Here is a 14,529-nt window from a genome sequence, read left to right as displayed (position 1 = left end):
TTAATCATAGTAGCCAACATAAAGTAAGCGCTCATGCCCCTCAGAATGTTGGGATGCTGCCAGGGAGATAAAGTCTATCATGGCCCCCAAGCCGGCTGCCGGACGATCCATCGACCTCTGGTAGTCACGCAGTATGAGCTATTAGCGACACGAGTTTCCTGGAAATACCTTGCCACATTCCAGGGCTCATGCACACTCTTATCAGCAGATAATGCACAGCAAAAGTCGCACCCAGGAGAGCATTATTTTCAAGCTTTTATTCAGCGTTGATCAGAACAAAGAAAGACATGACTGTTCTGCGTCAATGTCTTCGACAGACAGAGAGAACGAAAGCAATAGCAAACATAAACATCCTGTGAACAGGACATGCGCAGACTCTGTGACTCACAAAGCCTGCTCCCTTTTAAGGTGGAACGGAAATATCCCAACACAGAATGTCAACCCTTCTTCAAAGGGGGAGCATTTTTTTACACACCCCAACTCACCCCTCATTTCCCAATCATCTTGTTATAAGGCTAGACAGATATTCCTCCCTCCCCATCACCCACCTTTCTTATCCATCTTTCCTGTTCAGACTAAGTTAGGAGAGGGCAGCATTAATCTCTCAGTCGCAGCACATACAACATACTGCTTATTCTTGCTGAGCACCACATCAGCATAGTAAGTTACAACTCAGCCTCTGTAAGACAATCCACTGAACGGCAGGACTCTCTTAATGTCACACTCAACTTGCTCTTTCCTATCAAATGCACAGCTGCTTGCCATAGATTGCTCGCATATCCTGTGCTCATTCCAGATATATTGTCAGGAGCACAAATAACAACAATGTACCCCAACAAGCTGAACTTACCTACATTGGAATGCAGTCAAAACTGCAGATAAAAATTAAAATGCTGATAGATTTTCATGCAGATTTTTTTTTAAAAAAAAAAAATTACAGATGGCTGCAAAATGTGGAAAATTGAACTCAAGACTGGAAAAATGAAATTGACAGATCCTCCTCTCCCTACTTGAGACAGGGTTTTTCCTGCTGCAGCCCCCCAGCTGTGAACTCCCTCTGGAGAGAGGTCAGACTGCTCCATCTTTACCTAACTTTAGGTGCGCTGTAAACATTAATTTTTTCTGCCTGGCTTTTGCTGGATTCTAAACTTCATCCTTTATATTTGCTTTTTTCTGTTTTAATTAATGCCTTCATATGTGTGGTTGTTTCCATATTGCTTGTTTTATATTAGCTATAACCCTGGGGGCAGGAAGGCAATTAATAATAATAACAGCACCAGCACTGCATCCATTTGGCAGCTTCCTCACATACACACATGCACCTGATTTTAGGGCACAGGAACAAATAGCAAGGTGCTTTGTTTTGCTGACACTTTACCAGCACTAGCTCCATTCTACACTACTAATACAGTATCTGGTCATAGTGCCATCAGGTCAGGACTTTGGGGCAAATATCCAGAGCCCCACTCAGCAAAATGAATTGGTGAGCCTCCAAATGCAGCAGGGCTGGCTTCTCACATTTGGAAAGAAGTGTGAAATAATACACATTATCATCTAAAGAAGCGGAGCCAGAAGACCATTAAGTCCAGAGTCTAAAATTACTTAGCCGCACCACTGTATATAGTCCCCACACTATGGTTAGCTCTCTTCTGCTGATATGCTGAGAATTTCACATACTCACACTTTTCCCCTGCAAGGAAGAAGAAGAAGAAGAAGAAGAAGAAGAGTTTGAATTTGATATCCCACTTTATCACTACCCAAAGGAGTCTCAAAGCGGCTACCATTCTCCTTTCCCTTCCTCCCCCACAACAAACACTCTGTGGGATGAGTGGGGCTGAGAGACTTCAAAAAAGTGTGACTGGCCCAAGGTTACCCAGCAGCTGCATGTGGAGGATCGGAGATGCGAACCCGGTTCACCAGATTACGAGTCTACCTCTCTTAACCACTACACCACACTGGCTCTCGGTGTTTCTGCTGCCACTGCTCCTGTGTCAGAAATGTTCCGGTGGGGGTAGGAGGCAGGGACATTTTCTTTTCCTCCTTTTGGAAGGGTACTTCATAGAATCATAGAATCATAGAGTTGGAAGAGACCACAAGGGCCATCGAGTCCAACCCCCTGCCAAGCAGGAAACACCATCAGAGCACTCCTGACATATGGTTGTCAAGCCTCTGCTTAAAGACCTCCAAAGTAGGAGACTCCACCACACTCCTTAGCAGCAAATTCCACTGTCAAACAGCTCTTACTGTCAGGAAGTTCTTCCTAATGTTTAGGTGGAATCTTCTTTCTTGTAGTTTGGATCCATTGCTCCGTGTCCGCTTCTCTGGAGCAGCAGAAAACAACCTTTCTCCCTCCTCTATGTGACATCCTTTTATATATTTGAACATGGCTATCATATCACCCCTTAACCTCCTCTTCTCCAGGCTAAACATGCCCAGCTCCCTTAGCCGTTCCTCATAAGGCATCGTTTCCAGGCCTTTGACCATTTTGGTTGCACTCCTCTGGACACGTTCCAGTTTGTCAGTGTCCTTCTTGAATTGTGATGCCCAGAACTGGACACAGTACTCTAGGTGAGGTCTGACCAGAGCAGAATACAGTGGCACTATTACTTCCCTTGATCTAGATGCTATACTCCTATTGATGCAGCCCAGAATTGCATTGGCTTTCTTAGCTGCCGCGTCACACTGTTGGCACATGTCAAGTTTGTGGTCAACCAAGACTCCTAGATCCTTTTCACATGTACTGCTCTCAAGGCAGATGTCCCCCATCTTGTATTTGTGCCTCTCATTTTTTTTGCCCAAGTGCAATACTTTACATTTCTCCCTGTTAAAATTCATCTTGTTTGTTTTTGCCCAGTTCTCTAATCTGTCAAGGTCGTTTTGAAGTGTGATCCTGTCCTCTGGGGTGTTAGCCACCCCTCCCAGTTTGGTGTCATCTGCAAATTTGATCAGGATGCCCTTGAGTCCATCATCCAAGTCGTTGATAAAGATGTTGAATAAGACCAGGCCCAAGACAGAACCCTGTGGCACCCCACTAGTCACTCTTCTCCAGGATGAAGAGGAACCATTGATGAGCACCCTTTGGGTTCGGTCAATCAGCCAGTTACAAATCCACTGAGTGGTAGCATAGTCAAGACCGCATTTTACCAGCTTCTTTACAAGAATATCATGGGGCACCTTGTCAAATGCCTTGCTGAAATCAAGGTAGGCTACATCCACTGCGTTCCCTTCATCTACCAGGCTTGTAATTCTGTCAAAAAACGAGATCAGGTTAGTCTGACATGACTTATTTTTCAGAAATCCATGCTGACTATTGGTGATTACAGCATTCCTTTCTAGGTGCTCACAGACTGTTTGCTTAATGATCTGCTCCAGAATCTTCCCTGGTATTGATGTCAGACTGACTGGGCGATAATTATTTGGGTCCTCTCTTTTCCCCTTTTTGAAAATAGGGACAACATTTGCCCTCCTCCAGTCTGCCGGGACTTCGCCTGTTCTCCAGGAATTCTCAAAGATGACTGCCAGTGGTTCTGAGATCACATCTGCCAGTTCTTTTAACACTCTTACTTATATGCTGGTATGCAAAGAACATATTGAATTTTAATTTAAACATTATTATTTAAATTTTAAAATAATATCAACTAGAGTCAGAGGCGCCAGGTTGTCCCCAAGATTGGGGTGGTGATGCGTTTCATGCGCATGTGGTGTCATGTGAGCGACACACAAGTGGCATCACATCATCCAGAGAAGGTTGAGCGCTTTGCTGGAGCTGGCTGGCTGCCCTATGTGTGGTGCGTGTGACATTGCATGTGTGTGATGCACAACAGTCCCCTTTCCAACAAAGATTAAGGGGGCTGGAGACATGTCAGCCACCTAGAGTTGGCACACCTGGCTATAGCTAACTTCACCCATTCCCCATAAGCTTTGTTCTAGAGCCCATGGCAATATTCCCAGCTCCCAAGAGACTTGGGTTGTAAATCACTTTGGGTTGCCCTGGCAACCCAAAGCAACTAACAAATTCAATAAATCATCATAATAAATAGAGTACAGTCCCTACATAGTTTGAAGATGTCGGACATGCTGCATCTCAGAACCCCTAAAACTCATTTCAAAAAAACATACTATCTGCTCTCCCTCCTCTGGAGTGCGTTTTGCAAGGTGGGCCTGACATAGGCAGGTCTAACACTGGCATCCATAACAACGGCATAATCTACCTTGTTATTTGGAAAGGTTTTATATGTACTTGCTCCCTCTCCCACAAAGGGTCACCGATTGTACAAAGTATCCCCATCTGCCAAACAATTCGGAGAACACAATGAAAAGGGATGTTTCGTTCAACAGTGGCTGTGACCTTCAAAGAATTTATGCAATAGTAAGAGTTGAATCAATGAAAACTCCACTGCCCACCAGAACTCTTTCAAATGCTTTAAACGACCCACTATGAAAGAGTCATCTGGATTTTTCCTATTTTGCGGCCCTTTGTACTTTCAGTCTTGTAAGTATCCATTCAGAGCAGAACTATTTGAAATGGCTGATAGCACTTCCAAAAAGAACGCATGACAACAAAAGATATAGCAAGGCAGCTCCATCTCTTATACTAGTTTGCATGTGGATGCAAGAACTTTGCAACTATGTATGCATACAGCAAGCAAAAGGAGTATTCAATTAGCACACACTTTACTCCCTCTAATATCCTGTCTCTCACTGGATGAAGAGCACAAACTCAGATTGTGGTTTCTGCCAAAAACTTTAATGCTCATATCAGTACACTACATAGGCAATGCAACAGCTAAAGGCAGAGCAGGTGGTATGTCTGGCTAAGCAAACTAAGGCATTGATCCAGCGAGCGACATACTCCCTTGGTTCCTGCTTTAAAGGATGGGGCAAGCACAGCTTTAGCAAGGGAAGAAAGAGACAGCTTTGGACTGGGTGGGGTCTGAGAGTGGGTGGGGTCTGTTTGCTGGTGTCACAGAGTGTGCCAGCCACTCCTCACACAGTCCAAAGTTGGCATTACCTCTTTATTATCAAAAACAGACTTGGAAGATTTTCATCTCCACAGACTTGGCTGAGTGTCAGGCCTAATGTCAGTTCATGACATCCAGAAACATCTGGAGGGCCAAAGGATCCTCACACCTGATGTATATAAACATATGAAGTAGACCACATGGCGAGGCAATTTTTTACAGATATCTCTCCTGCAGCCAGCAGGAACCTCAGGAAATGCCACTCTGATTCCTCTTCCACACTAGGAGTTATGGCATCATCTGCTGGGGCAGTATTAGCCAGGATTATAAGCTTGGAGGTTTGGAGGACAGATACTGAAGATTTACCTCACTATTTACAGGTTTGCCCAATCTACAATAATATAAGAGCAGCCTAGTTCAAACATTTAAATATCCCAGTTGGGAAATCAATTGGATATTTGATTAACTTTTTATTAGAGGCAGGTGCCCCTACACCTCTGAAAAGTGGCCTGTTTTGCCTTTAGAGTGGCAATTTTAAGGGGAAAGGTTTGTGGGGATTATAAATCAAATTCTTCAGGAAGCAAACTCTTATCTGACAAAATGCATGGTTTTAATCATCACTTTAACTGTGTAAAGCATTTTATTCTGTGTTATGTATTTTGATTTTTTTTTAATGGCTTCACCGACACAAATTAATAATATTTGTATTCCTAACATATGGATCCATACAGTGGCATGGCTATGAATTCTCTGTCTCCTTGGGGGCATGACTATGGAGGGTTCCTCCACTTCAGAATTTACCACTGCATTACAGCTGTTGTTTCCACCACAATGGAACTGTGAGACACAATTTACAAGGACATTAATCCACAGCACATGTATGGGGTAAGTTTCCATCCAAAGGATTTTATCTTGATGGATTTGCCTTCGAACTTCTCTGACACCTGGCAAAATGGCTCACTCTGTCTAAGATACTATGGAGACTTGCTGTGCTAAAAATGCTTCTGCTTCCTGCATTTTATATCACCTCCCGTGGCATCCTTGAGAATACACCTATGTGCGTATGTGAATACAGCCCACTAGCCAGACACCAGACTCTAGCCTGCTTTGTTTAGCAGGTAAATTAGATCACAGGGTGGTATGTCTGCCAAATAAAAAATTAAGCAGCACTGTGAACAATGCAACAAAATGCCTATTAAAGAAGGAACATCAAACTTCCCTCAAACAGTTTCTCACATCACTGCAATGCCGCAAGAGGATAGGTTTGAAGGCGAGGTGTGTGCTTCTTGACCTCTCAGTTTAGAGTCTAACAAATCCATGCACTTTGGAACCTCACAGCAAGAATCAACGCAGATCTATGAACACTTCCCACTTACAACATAAACTGCCTAACTTTTCAGCTAAAGGAAAATTTGGGAGTAAGCTTTTACTGGATCCATGGAATAGAACTAATTCTGAAAGCATGATCAGCAGGAGACATTGACTATTTGCAGCTAGGAAGGGGCTTACATGCTCTACAGGGGTCCATTTAAGGAAGGTAAGAAGGACATTTTTCTCATCACCCCAAGTTTTTCATACTTCATTCAATTAAGCGTGTGTGTGTACATGGCCATGGCTCTTCTCTTCTTCTCATTTAACTCCAACAACAACCCTGTGACATAGGTTAGTCTGAGAGGCAATTAATGGCCAAGGTCATCCAGTGAGCTTCATGGCCAAGTGGGGATTTGAACCCTGGTCTCCCTGGTCCTAGTCCAACACTCTAACCACTACGTTATGTTGGTTCAGTGCCAGAGAAAATAGATTGCAACACAGCAAAATCCAGTTGCTTCTCAAACCAGGAAAGGTATCCACCCTCCCAAAAAGACTCTGCAAACACCCTGGATGTGTTCTGTACAGGTGACTAATAGCATGGTGAAAGACTGGGAAATGTATGTTCTGACATTTCACAGGCTCTCGGCTTTAGTAGACTTACACACATAAAGATTTCATGCAAATAATAAAGTAAACTCATGCCTACAAAAGCTCAGGACACAATACATATGTCAAAAGGTATCAAATGATTATTTGTTTGTTTACTACTCTTACTTCTAGCGAGAGGAAGTCTGCAGTCTTCTGCACATTTACCCGGCAGTAAATCCCATTGACATCAATCAGACTTCCTTCTGAGTGCATATGCTTGGAATTTCTCTGTTAGTAACAAATGATGCTTGCACCCTGTGTCTTGTTTTCATATGCAAATAGAGGCAGTAAATAGAAATGCAAATATTTTAATATTTCTTTGACATCTTCAGAATACATAAAGAACAATATTAATTAAAATGATACCCTTGAAACAAGCATTCAGCGAGGGAGTTCTAATCCACAGCATAGGAACTCACTAAGGTCCTCAGCACTGGAAGCTGGCGGAAGAGAAAAGTCTTTGCCAGTTTTCCTGAATGGTCCTTAGAGCCACTGTAGCCACAGTAATGTTACTCATTACAAAAGTTCATCCCCTTTGCGGATGGAAAGTGGCTGCTTCTGGCATTTGCAGCCACGGGAAAGTATTTATGTGACTTGCTGAATGCACCTGAGAATTTGCCCAAATGTATAAAATGTTGCTACTGAGAATGAAACATCTGGGCATGTTTCATGCAAGTATTGCCTAGTTCAGCTGAACCACAAAGACATCTACGTGGAATTGTACTCCTAAGCAACCAGTTCAGCACTCTGTAGGTGTGGAAAGATCTAGCCTTGTCACAGGAAACCTCTGGCAAGCTACAATTCAGAGTAAAAAGAGAAAAATAATTCCATTCAAAGAAAGAATCCATTCCACATCCCAAGGGTTACTAAAGTTGCAGGTAGCTATGTCGCTCCACCAGAAAGAGTCAAGAGCAACAGTGGGTAACAACCTTATTAGGACCAACCTCTCCCTGAGGCTGAGAGGCGCCGTCCCTTCAACATGCACCAGACCTGACACCATTTGCTGTCAAATGTGAGCGCTTCCTGGATAAGGTGCCTGGCTGCTCTCCCCCTCTCTCACACCACACTGGCCATTCTGCTCTCCTCCCACATGGAGTCCAGAACCATTCTGGGGGGAGGCAGATGGTGGGTGACTTCAGCCTTGGCTGGCACAGTGATTCACAGCACATTTCCCCATGCTGCTGCAGATGCCTCCTCACCCGCATTATCCAGTGAAGTGGCACTACTCTGATCTTCTACTCTGGGGTCCATACCTAACAGGGCCACTGATACGTACAAACACAGTTCCAGTGCCAAACTGGAAAAGAGCTCAAGAGCAGCTGCCTTAAGGAATTAGACAGAATGACAATTCCAACACAGAAGAAGAACGTGGCAGGAAATCAACTGACCACTGTCCACTGACCAAATTAATAAGTAGTATTAAAACCTTTTTAAATGAAGGGCTGAGAGGTCAGGCACTGAACCCATCGTATCCATTACACAATCCACACCCAAACTCCACACAGACATTTGTGTAACAGGGGTTCATGACTATTAAGCTAAAACAAGGGCAGGGAACGTCAGGCTTCAGGGCTGAATGTGACCCTCCAGGGCTCACGGGCTGGCCCTTGGGACTTTCTCCAGACCATACCACATCCCCACCCCCGGCCTTGCCTCACACCCTCCTCAAGTGCCTGGCTGGAATGTGTGCTTGAACTCTGACAGATCCTCTTGCTTCCCTGGATGGAAGCAGGGAGGGTTTTCTGAGAGTATGTGGAGAAGGTAAAGGTAAAGGGACCACTGATCATTAGGTCCAGTTGTGACCAACTCTGGGGTTGCGGCACTCATCTCGCTTTATTGGTCGAGGGAGCAGACATACAACTTCCGGGTCATGTGGCCAGCATGACTAAGCCGCTTCTGGCAAACCAGAGCAGCGCACAGAAACACCGTTTACCTTCCTGCCGGAGCGGTACCTATTTATCTACTTGCACTTGATGTGCTTTCAAACTGCTAGGTTGGCCGGAGCTGGGACCGAGCAACGGGAGCTTACCCCATCGCTGGGATTCAAACCGCCAACCTTCTGATCAGCAAGTTCTAGGCTCTGTGGTTTAACCCACAGTTCCACCCGCACCCCATGTGGAGAAAGCATACTGCATAAAGGCAAAATTTTACATTCATTGCTGTGCCCACTTTTGCCTCTGGTGAAAGGGCAGCCTCCAGTGGCATGCAGCCCTCAGAAGGTTGATCAGAAAGGCATTTGACCCTCAGGTTGAAAAGTGTTTCCCACTCCTGATATGAAATTTGCCAAATGCCACTTGCTCCCATTAGACCCATAGATACTGGTATTACAGTACAGAAACCACTGGTTTACATTGGAATTTAAAACACATCAGCAATGTCAGGTGTGCTGCCTTACACAGGGAGTCTGCTACATGAGTAGTAATTCCATGAACACAATCATTTTCTCTTAAGAGGAACACACACCCTCTCATGATACACTTTGCAATTCCACCCAGCACTATTTTTTTAAAACAAAATTGTAGTGGGGGGGGGGATATGTTGCTGTCAATGTGACTGAGAATTTTTGGAATGAGAGGTATGGGATAATTCTTCTGGGTAGCCTAGTGCTGGATATTCTGAGGTAAATTAGGCCAGGGAGATGTCTGTCACATGCCCCTAGTGCCAACTGCATCACCCCAGGGTTAGAAATTACCACGTGCATTAGAAGAAGGTCTTTCCCCTCATGCTGGTTTATAAACGCTTCCACGGAGCAAGTCTCTCATTCTCCACACCCCCTCACCCTCCCACAGCAGCTTCTGGGATACACGCAGCATGAATATTCTTCTCAGCTGTAAAATGAACCATATAATTCCCTCCACCCTTCTCCACGCTGAAGAACGCCCTCCCCACAATATCTAATGGCATCGGCTCACCAGCTTTCCCTCACACAAGTGGCAGATGCAGAAGGGGGGAGGGGAGAAACGCTGCTCAAAATATCATGGTTGGAAGGGAGAGGAAGGGTCAGCCTCCCCAAGGGAGACAGGGAGCTCTTTAAACACCCACAGAGACGCAGAAAGAGATTCTGTTCTCCTCCCTTTTCCCCGCCAGGGAGCAAGAACTTAGCCTGTATAATTATTGTAAAAACTACTTTAATGTTTTTTCCACTTAACAGTCGCTGGTGGTGATTTTAGCAGCTGCAGCGGGAAGGAGAAAAAGGATTGAATTGCAAATGATCCTGTGCAGTGAAAGGAGGAGGTGGAAAAAGAGAAGAGGAAGCTCACACTCACTTACCTTGAAGAGGCGCAATATGTTGGCCACCATGATGGAGACGGAGCTGCCGGAAGCGCCAATCACCCCAACCACACGCTCTGGCTTGGTGATGATAGGTGGCCCACCATTGACACAGCGCACCTCTGTGCTGTCCTTCTCAATCAAGGCCTGGACAAAGGTGAGGGACTGTTCCAAGGCATGGGTATCTCGAGAGCAGGTGTCAAGGATGCGAGCCCCCAAGGTGATATTGGGGAGTAAGTCAGGATCGTTGTTGATGCGATCCAGAGCAAAAAGCATAGCCTCTAGGCGGTGAATCCCCTTCTCTTTCTTCAGCTCACCACATGCCTTGCCCTCGGAGCCCCTCCCATGGACAGGGAAGAGGCCTCCAAGGGTGATATCCCCATCAAGACGGATAGAGTTCATGTGGGGATGTCCTTGACCTTTCGGTTTAGCTGAGCTGACTGGATGATACCACCAGTCACAGCAGACACTCAGGAATAGACAGAAGGAGAGTTGCTCCATGCACAAAGATCCCCAGTTCTTCCCAATCATTGCCAAAGACCCCTTGAAACTCAACCCTTCCAACCTAAAGACCCATGGAGATCAGGGACTCTTGTCATCAAAAACCACTTAGCTTTGCTGGCTTGGAGACTGGTTCCACATTGAACTCTGGAGAGGGGAGAGGAATAACCTTCAAAGGGCCAATACTGAAAGGGGAAACTGATCAGTGGTCTTCTGGAGGGGACAAACCATGGTTCTCTTCCCTGTCGCTTTTCTGTCAAGATTTCCAGTCTACTCCAGTATCCATTCCAAGGCAGGTGGTGAAGAAAGTGCAGAGTTCGGAGGCGTTTACAAGGTCCCCTTTTCGGTCCTCTGGAGGATTGCAGCCAAGCAACTAAAGAAGGGCTTCAGGCTTTGCATAACTTCACATGGAGATGTATATCCCTTTTGTTCCTTTCTCCACAATCCTTGAAAGGGAAAGAGAGAAACAGAAAGAAAATCAAATGGAAGCATAAAAAGGACATTAGCTATTCAGATCTTTTTATCAGGGAGCTTGACAGAATGGTGTGAGTTATTGTACAAAAAGCTTCAGGATTCACTTGATCAGTTTCATCACCCTTATTTCATTATGCTTTGAGAGAGACCATGTTTGTACAAAAGCAATACAGAGGGGGGGAGAGAAACATTGTTTTTGAAGATGCCTAACCTCTGTATCTCATTCACAGATTTGAAGCAGGTTTGCACTACTGACAACTTGCTGGGCTACATAGAACACCCAAATCCATGACAGCCAACCTTTGTTTTCCCCTTTGGCAGGAAAGGATGAATAAATTCATTTTACCTTGTAAGTGCTTATTAACAACCATATTAAAAAAAAAAAAACCAAGGGGAAAGGGGAAACATTTGCCTGCTTTGTTGATTTCAAAAAGCTGCTCATTCCATCTGGCAACCAGAACTGAACAGCAAGATTAGCACACAGCGGAAGTACAGGAAAAATATACAAACTCATTGAATCAATACACCCATCTAATAGATGCAGGATAAGTACCCCAGAGAAAATGGGTAAAGTACAATTTTGTACTGGGCTGATTCGGCATAGAGCAGATTATGTAGTGCTCATCATCAGGGCAGCTGAATTCCACTGCCAAAGAGTGAGAGATGTAAGAAAGAAATGCAGTCTTTCATTGGCTATGGGGCTCAGCTGCTGTGAACTTATTTGGAGGGTTGAGAGTGGCTACTTATATTGAAATAAAGGCAAGTCAGAGAGACTCCTTTCCTTTCATCACATGCCAAAACATTAATGAATGTCATGGTCCCCATTATCCAGCTGCTAGATAAAAAAGTGTCTTTTCCCATATTGACTCTCCTGTCTCCTTAAGTCAGCAAATGAGGCCCTCCTAATGGTCCCTGCATTGGATGAGATACAAAGCCTGGAACCTGAGGAAGGGCTTTTCCAGTGGTATATGGAACTCCTACCACACTGGGGTTTATCTTGCCAGCTCACTCCATTATTTTACATAGGTAAAGACCCAACTCTTTCCCCAATATTCAGGAAAGCGGTAGAATTGTTCTGATGAATTTGGTGAGTTTTCCCATTGCACTTTTTTAATGAAGTTGCACTTTATAGCTGTTGTGATTTTAAATATATTTTCTTTTAAGTGTGTACTTGTTTTCCCTGTGGCCATAAGATGAGGGCAGCATATAAATATTCATATAAACAATAAGAAGAAGAATACCATTATAGGAGTTGCACCATATACCAAGTCAGATCATTGGTCCATCAAACTTGGTAATTCTCTGTACAAGGGTTGGGCAGAAGGTAGATCTGAATCTACAGTAGATCTCTAAGTAATTTCCAGTAGATCAGCAAGGCTTTTTTGAATTTCTGACAGCAGATAAATTATTTTCCCCTGCTGTAAATAATAATGCTGAAGTGAAGAGAGTTTGGGATGACTAGGAGTGGGGGTTTGTGTGGAAGGGCTGTGTGCTCTATTCAGTTCTGACACTCAAAACAAATCCCCAGGCTAACAATTATTTAATGGTAAACAAATGTCGTTTGCACCTTGCTCAGTTTTGTGCAAGAAGTGATGGCTCAGGATCTTGGCGGGGTGGGGGGGGGAGGTTAGTAAAACGACAACAATGTAGGTTCTGAAAGCCTGACGTCTAGCCACTCCTGCTCTGCATTGGCTGGCAGTGGCTCTCCAGGATTTCAAGCCTACCTGAGTCTTTCTCAGACATACCTGGAGATGTCAGGGCCAGACCTTGAGATCTTCACATGCAAAGCATGTACTCTTCAGCCCTTTACAGTGCAGAGACATAGGAATACGAGTGTGTGTCTGACAGATAGGTTTAACAGAGCACTGAGGAAAAAAGGTGAGCCAATTAAAAACTAAATTATGAATTAAACTCCTGAGGCTCTTTTGGGCCAGTTGAAGTTGGTTTCAAGCTAATGATCAGGATGGAGATTTAGAATTTCATCATATACAAGGAAGCTAAGCTTCATAAATTTCAGGGTTCCAGTCTATCCCGAAGGTGTCACAGTCACACTCCTTTTAACAGAGAAGGAGTAGAGCCGATCATAAAAAAAAGCTGAGACAGATAGATTTTGCAGTTTGCAGCCTAGACACTAACTTATTCACACATTTATTAAGAGAATCATCCACAGTAAATTTTGAACCAAGGACCCTCTGGGGGCTAAGCTAGAGCCATGCTTCCTCAGCCACCCCTTCTTGCACGAAAATTTAGGACCCCGAAGCCTCATCAGACCTGTGATGGTATCCCCAAGGTAATTGGGCACTGTCCTTTACTGCTATATAACATCCCCCTCCTTATAGCAGCAGACTTTGTGCAGTTGCATGCTCCTTTGTGCAGCTCAGACTCAACTATTTATATTAGGGAACCTGTGTTTCTCTCCTGCATCCCAATGTTTCTGGAATCCAACTCCCATCAGCCCCAGCCAGCATGGCCAGTGACCAGGGATGATAGAATCTGTAGTCCAGTAGCATCTGGAGGACCATAGGTTAGACACCTCTTTTTTTATGTCACTCTTGCCTCTTTCTGCCTCACTCCCTGGCCTTGCTAAACCTCTCCCAGTTCCTGGTCTTTCCATTAGGCAAAGTGAAGACATCACCACAGGCATTGAGACCCTCCCTGCCTCCAGTCATTCCCATCCTCCTGAGCCAACACTCAGTTGCCATGCTAGACAGCTAACTCAGGCCATACATGTTTGTACAAGCTACTCTGCACTGTGGCTATTACTGCTATTGTGGCATTAGCAAACAGACACCAGGAGGAGTAAGCAGAAGTACTGGAGACCAAAGGCCCTCTTAGCTAGTGTGCTGTCCTGTGATACAATGAAGGATGCTGTCTTGTCACCAGTGATGAAGTGAGAGCCAACAGCCAGTCCAGTTGGCTTCTGTGTATGGAATGGTGCAGGGGAGGGAGCACCATCTTATCCATAGCCTCAGGCAGCAAAATATATTGGGCTGGCCCCGGCCCTACTGTTTACTTCTCTCCACCCCACCCTTCCTGCTCTGCCAGTGGATATCCTGCCTGACCTTGGGCAAGCCATTATGCTGCTATTTTCTCTGCCTGGTAGAATGTGATAATAGCAGTACCTCTGCAAAATAAATAAAACAAACAAAGAGCCCATTTAAGCAACATGGGTCACAAGTGTTCATTCCGCATCCCTGGTATCACTGCATTCATCTTGATAATGTGATGTCCTCCCGGAAAATGCCTTTCTACAAAAATTGCACAACCAATTCTAATAAAAGCTCAGGAAAGCACAGGAAAAGAAACAGGATTGTTGGTCAATGCTGATATCTGTCCGTATAAGTAAACTCCCTCGAGGGGAGAT

At 44.7% G+C, this 14,529-nt stretch overlaps 1 protein-coding gene across 2 annotated transcripts in view; it reads right to left on the bottom strand.

Annotated features, from left to right (window-relative positions):
- GRM4 (glutamate metabotropic receptor 4) overlaps positions 1-14,529 on the bottom strand; it is a 289,589-nt gene that overhangs the window by 225,932 nt on the left and 49,128 nt on the right. The window contains exon 2 of one of the 2 annotated variants that reach the window (XM_083509182.1): positions 10,191-11,137. In XM_083509182.1, coding sequence (XP_083365308.1) covers positions 10,191-10,721 — 531 coding nt within the window. In that variant the 5' untranslated portion in view covers positions 10,722-11,137. Of the gene's footprint in view, positions 1-10,190; positions 11,138-14,529 lie in introns of those variants that run through there. The other variant, XM_083509183.1, reaches the window with a different exon arrangement.

The sequence above is a fragment of the Podarcis liolepis genome (genome assembly GCF_965112155.1).
Source record: "Podarcis liolepis genome assembly, chromosome: 6".
Classification (NCBI taxonomy): domain Eukaryota; kingdom Metazoa; phylum Chordata; class Lepidosauria; order Squamata; family Lacertidae; genus Podarcis; species Podarcis liolepis.
This window is presented reverse-complemented; position numbering and strand designations above follow the sequence as displayed.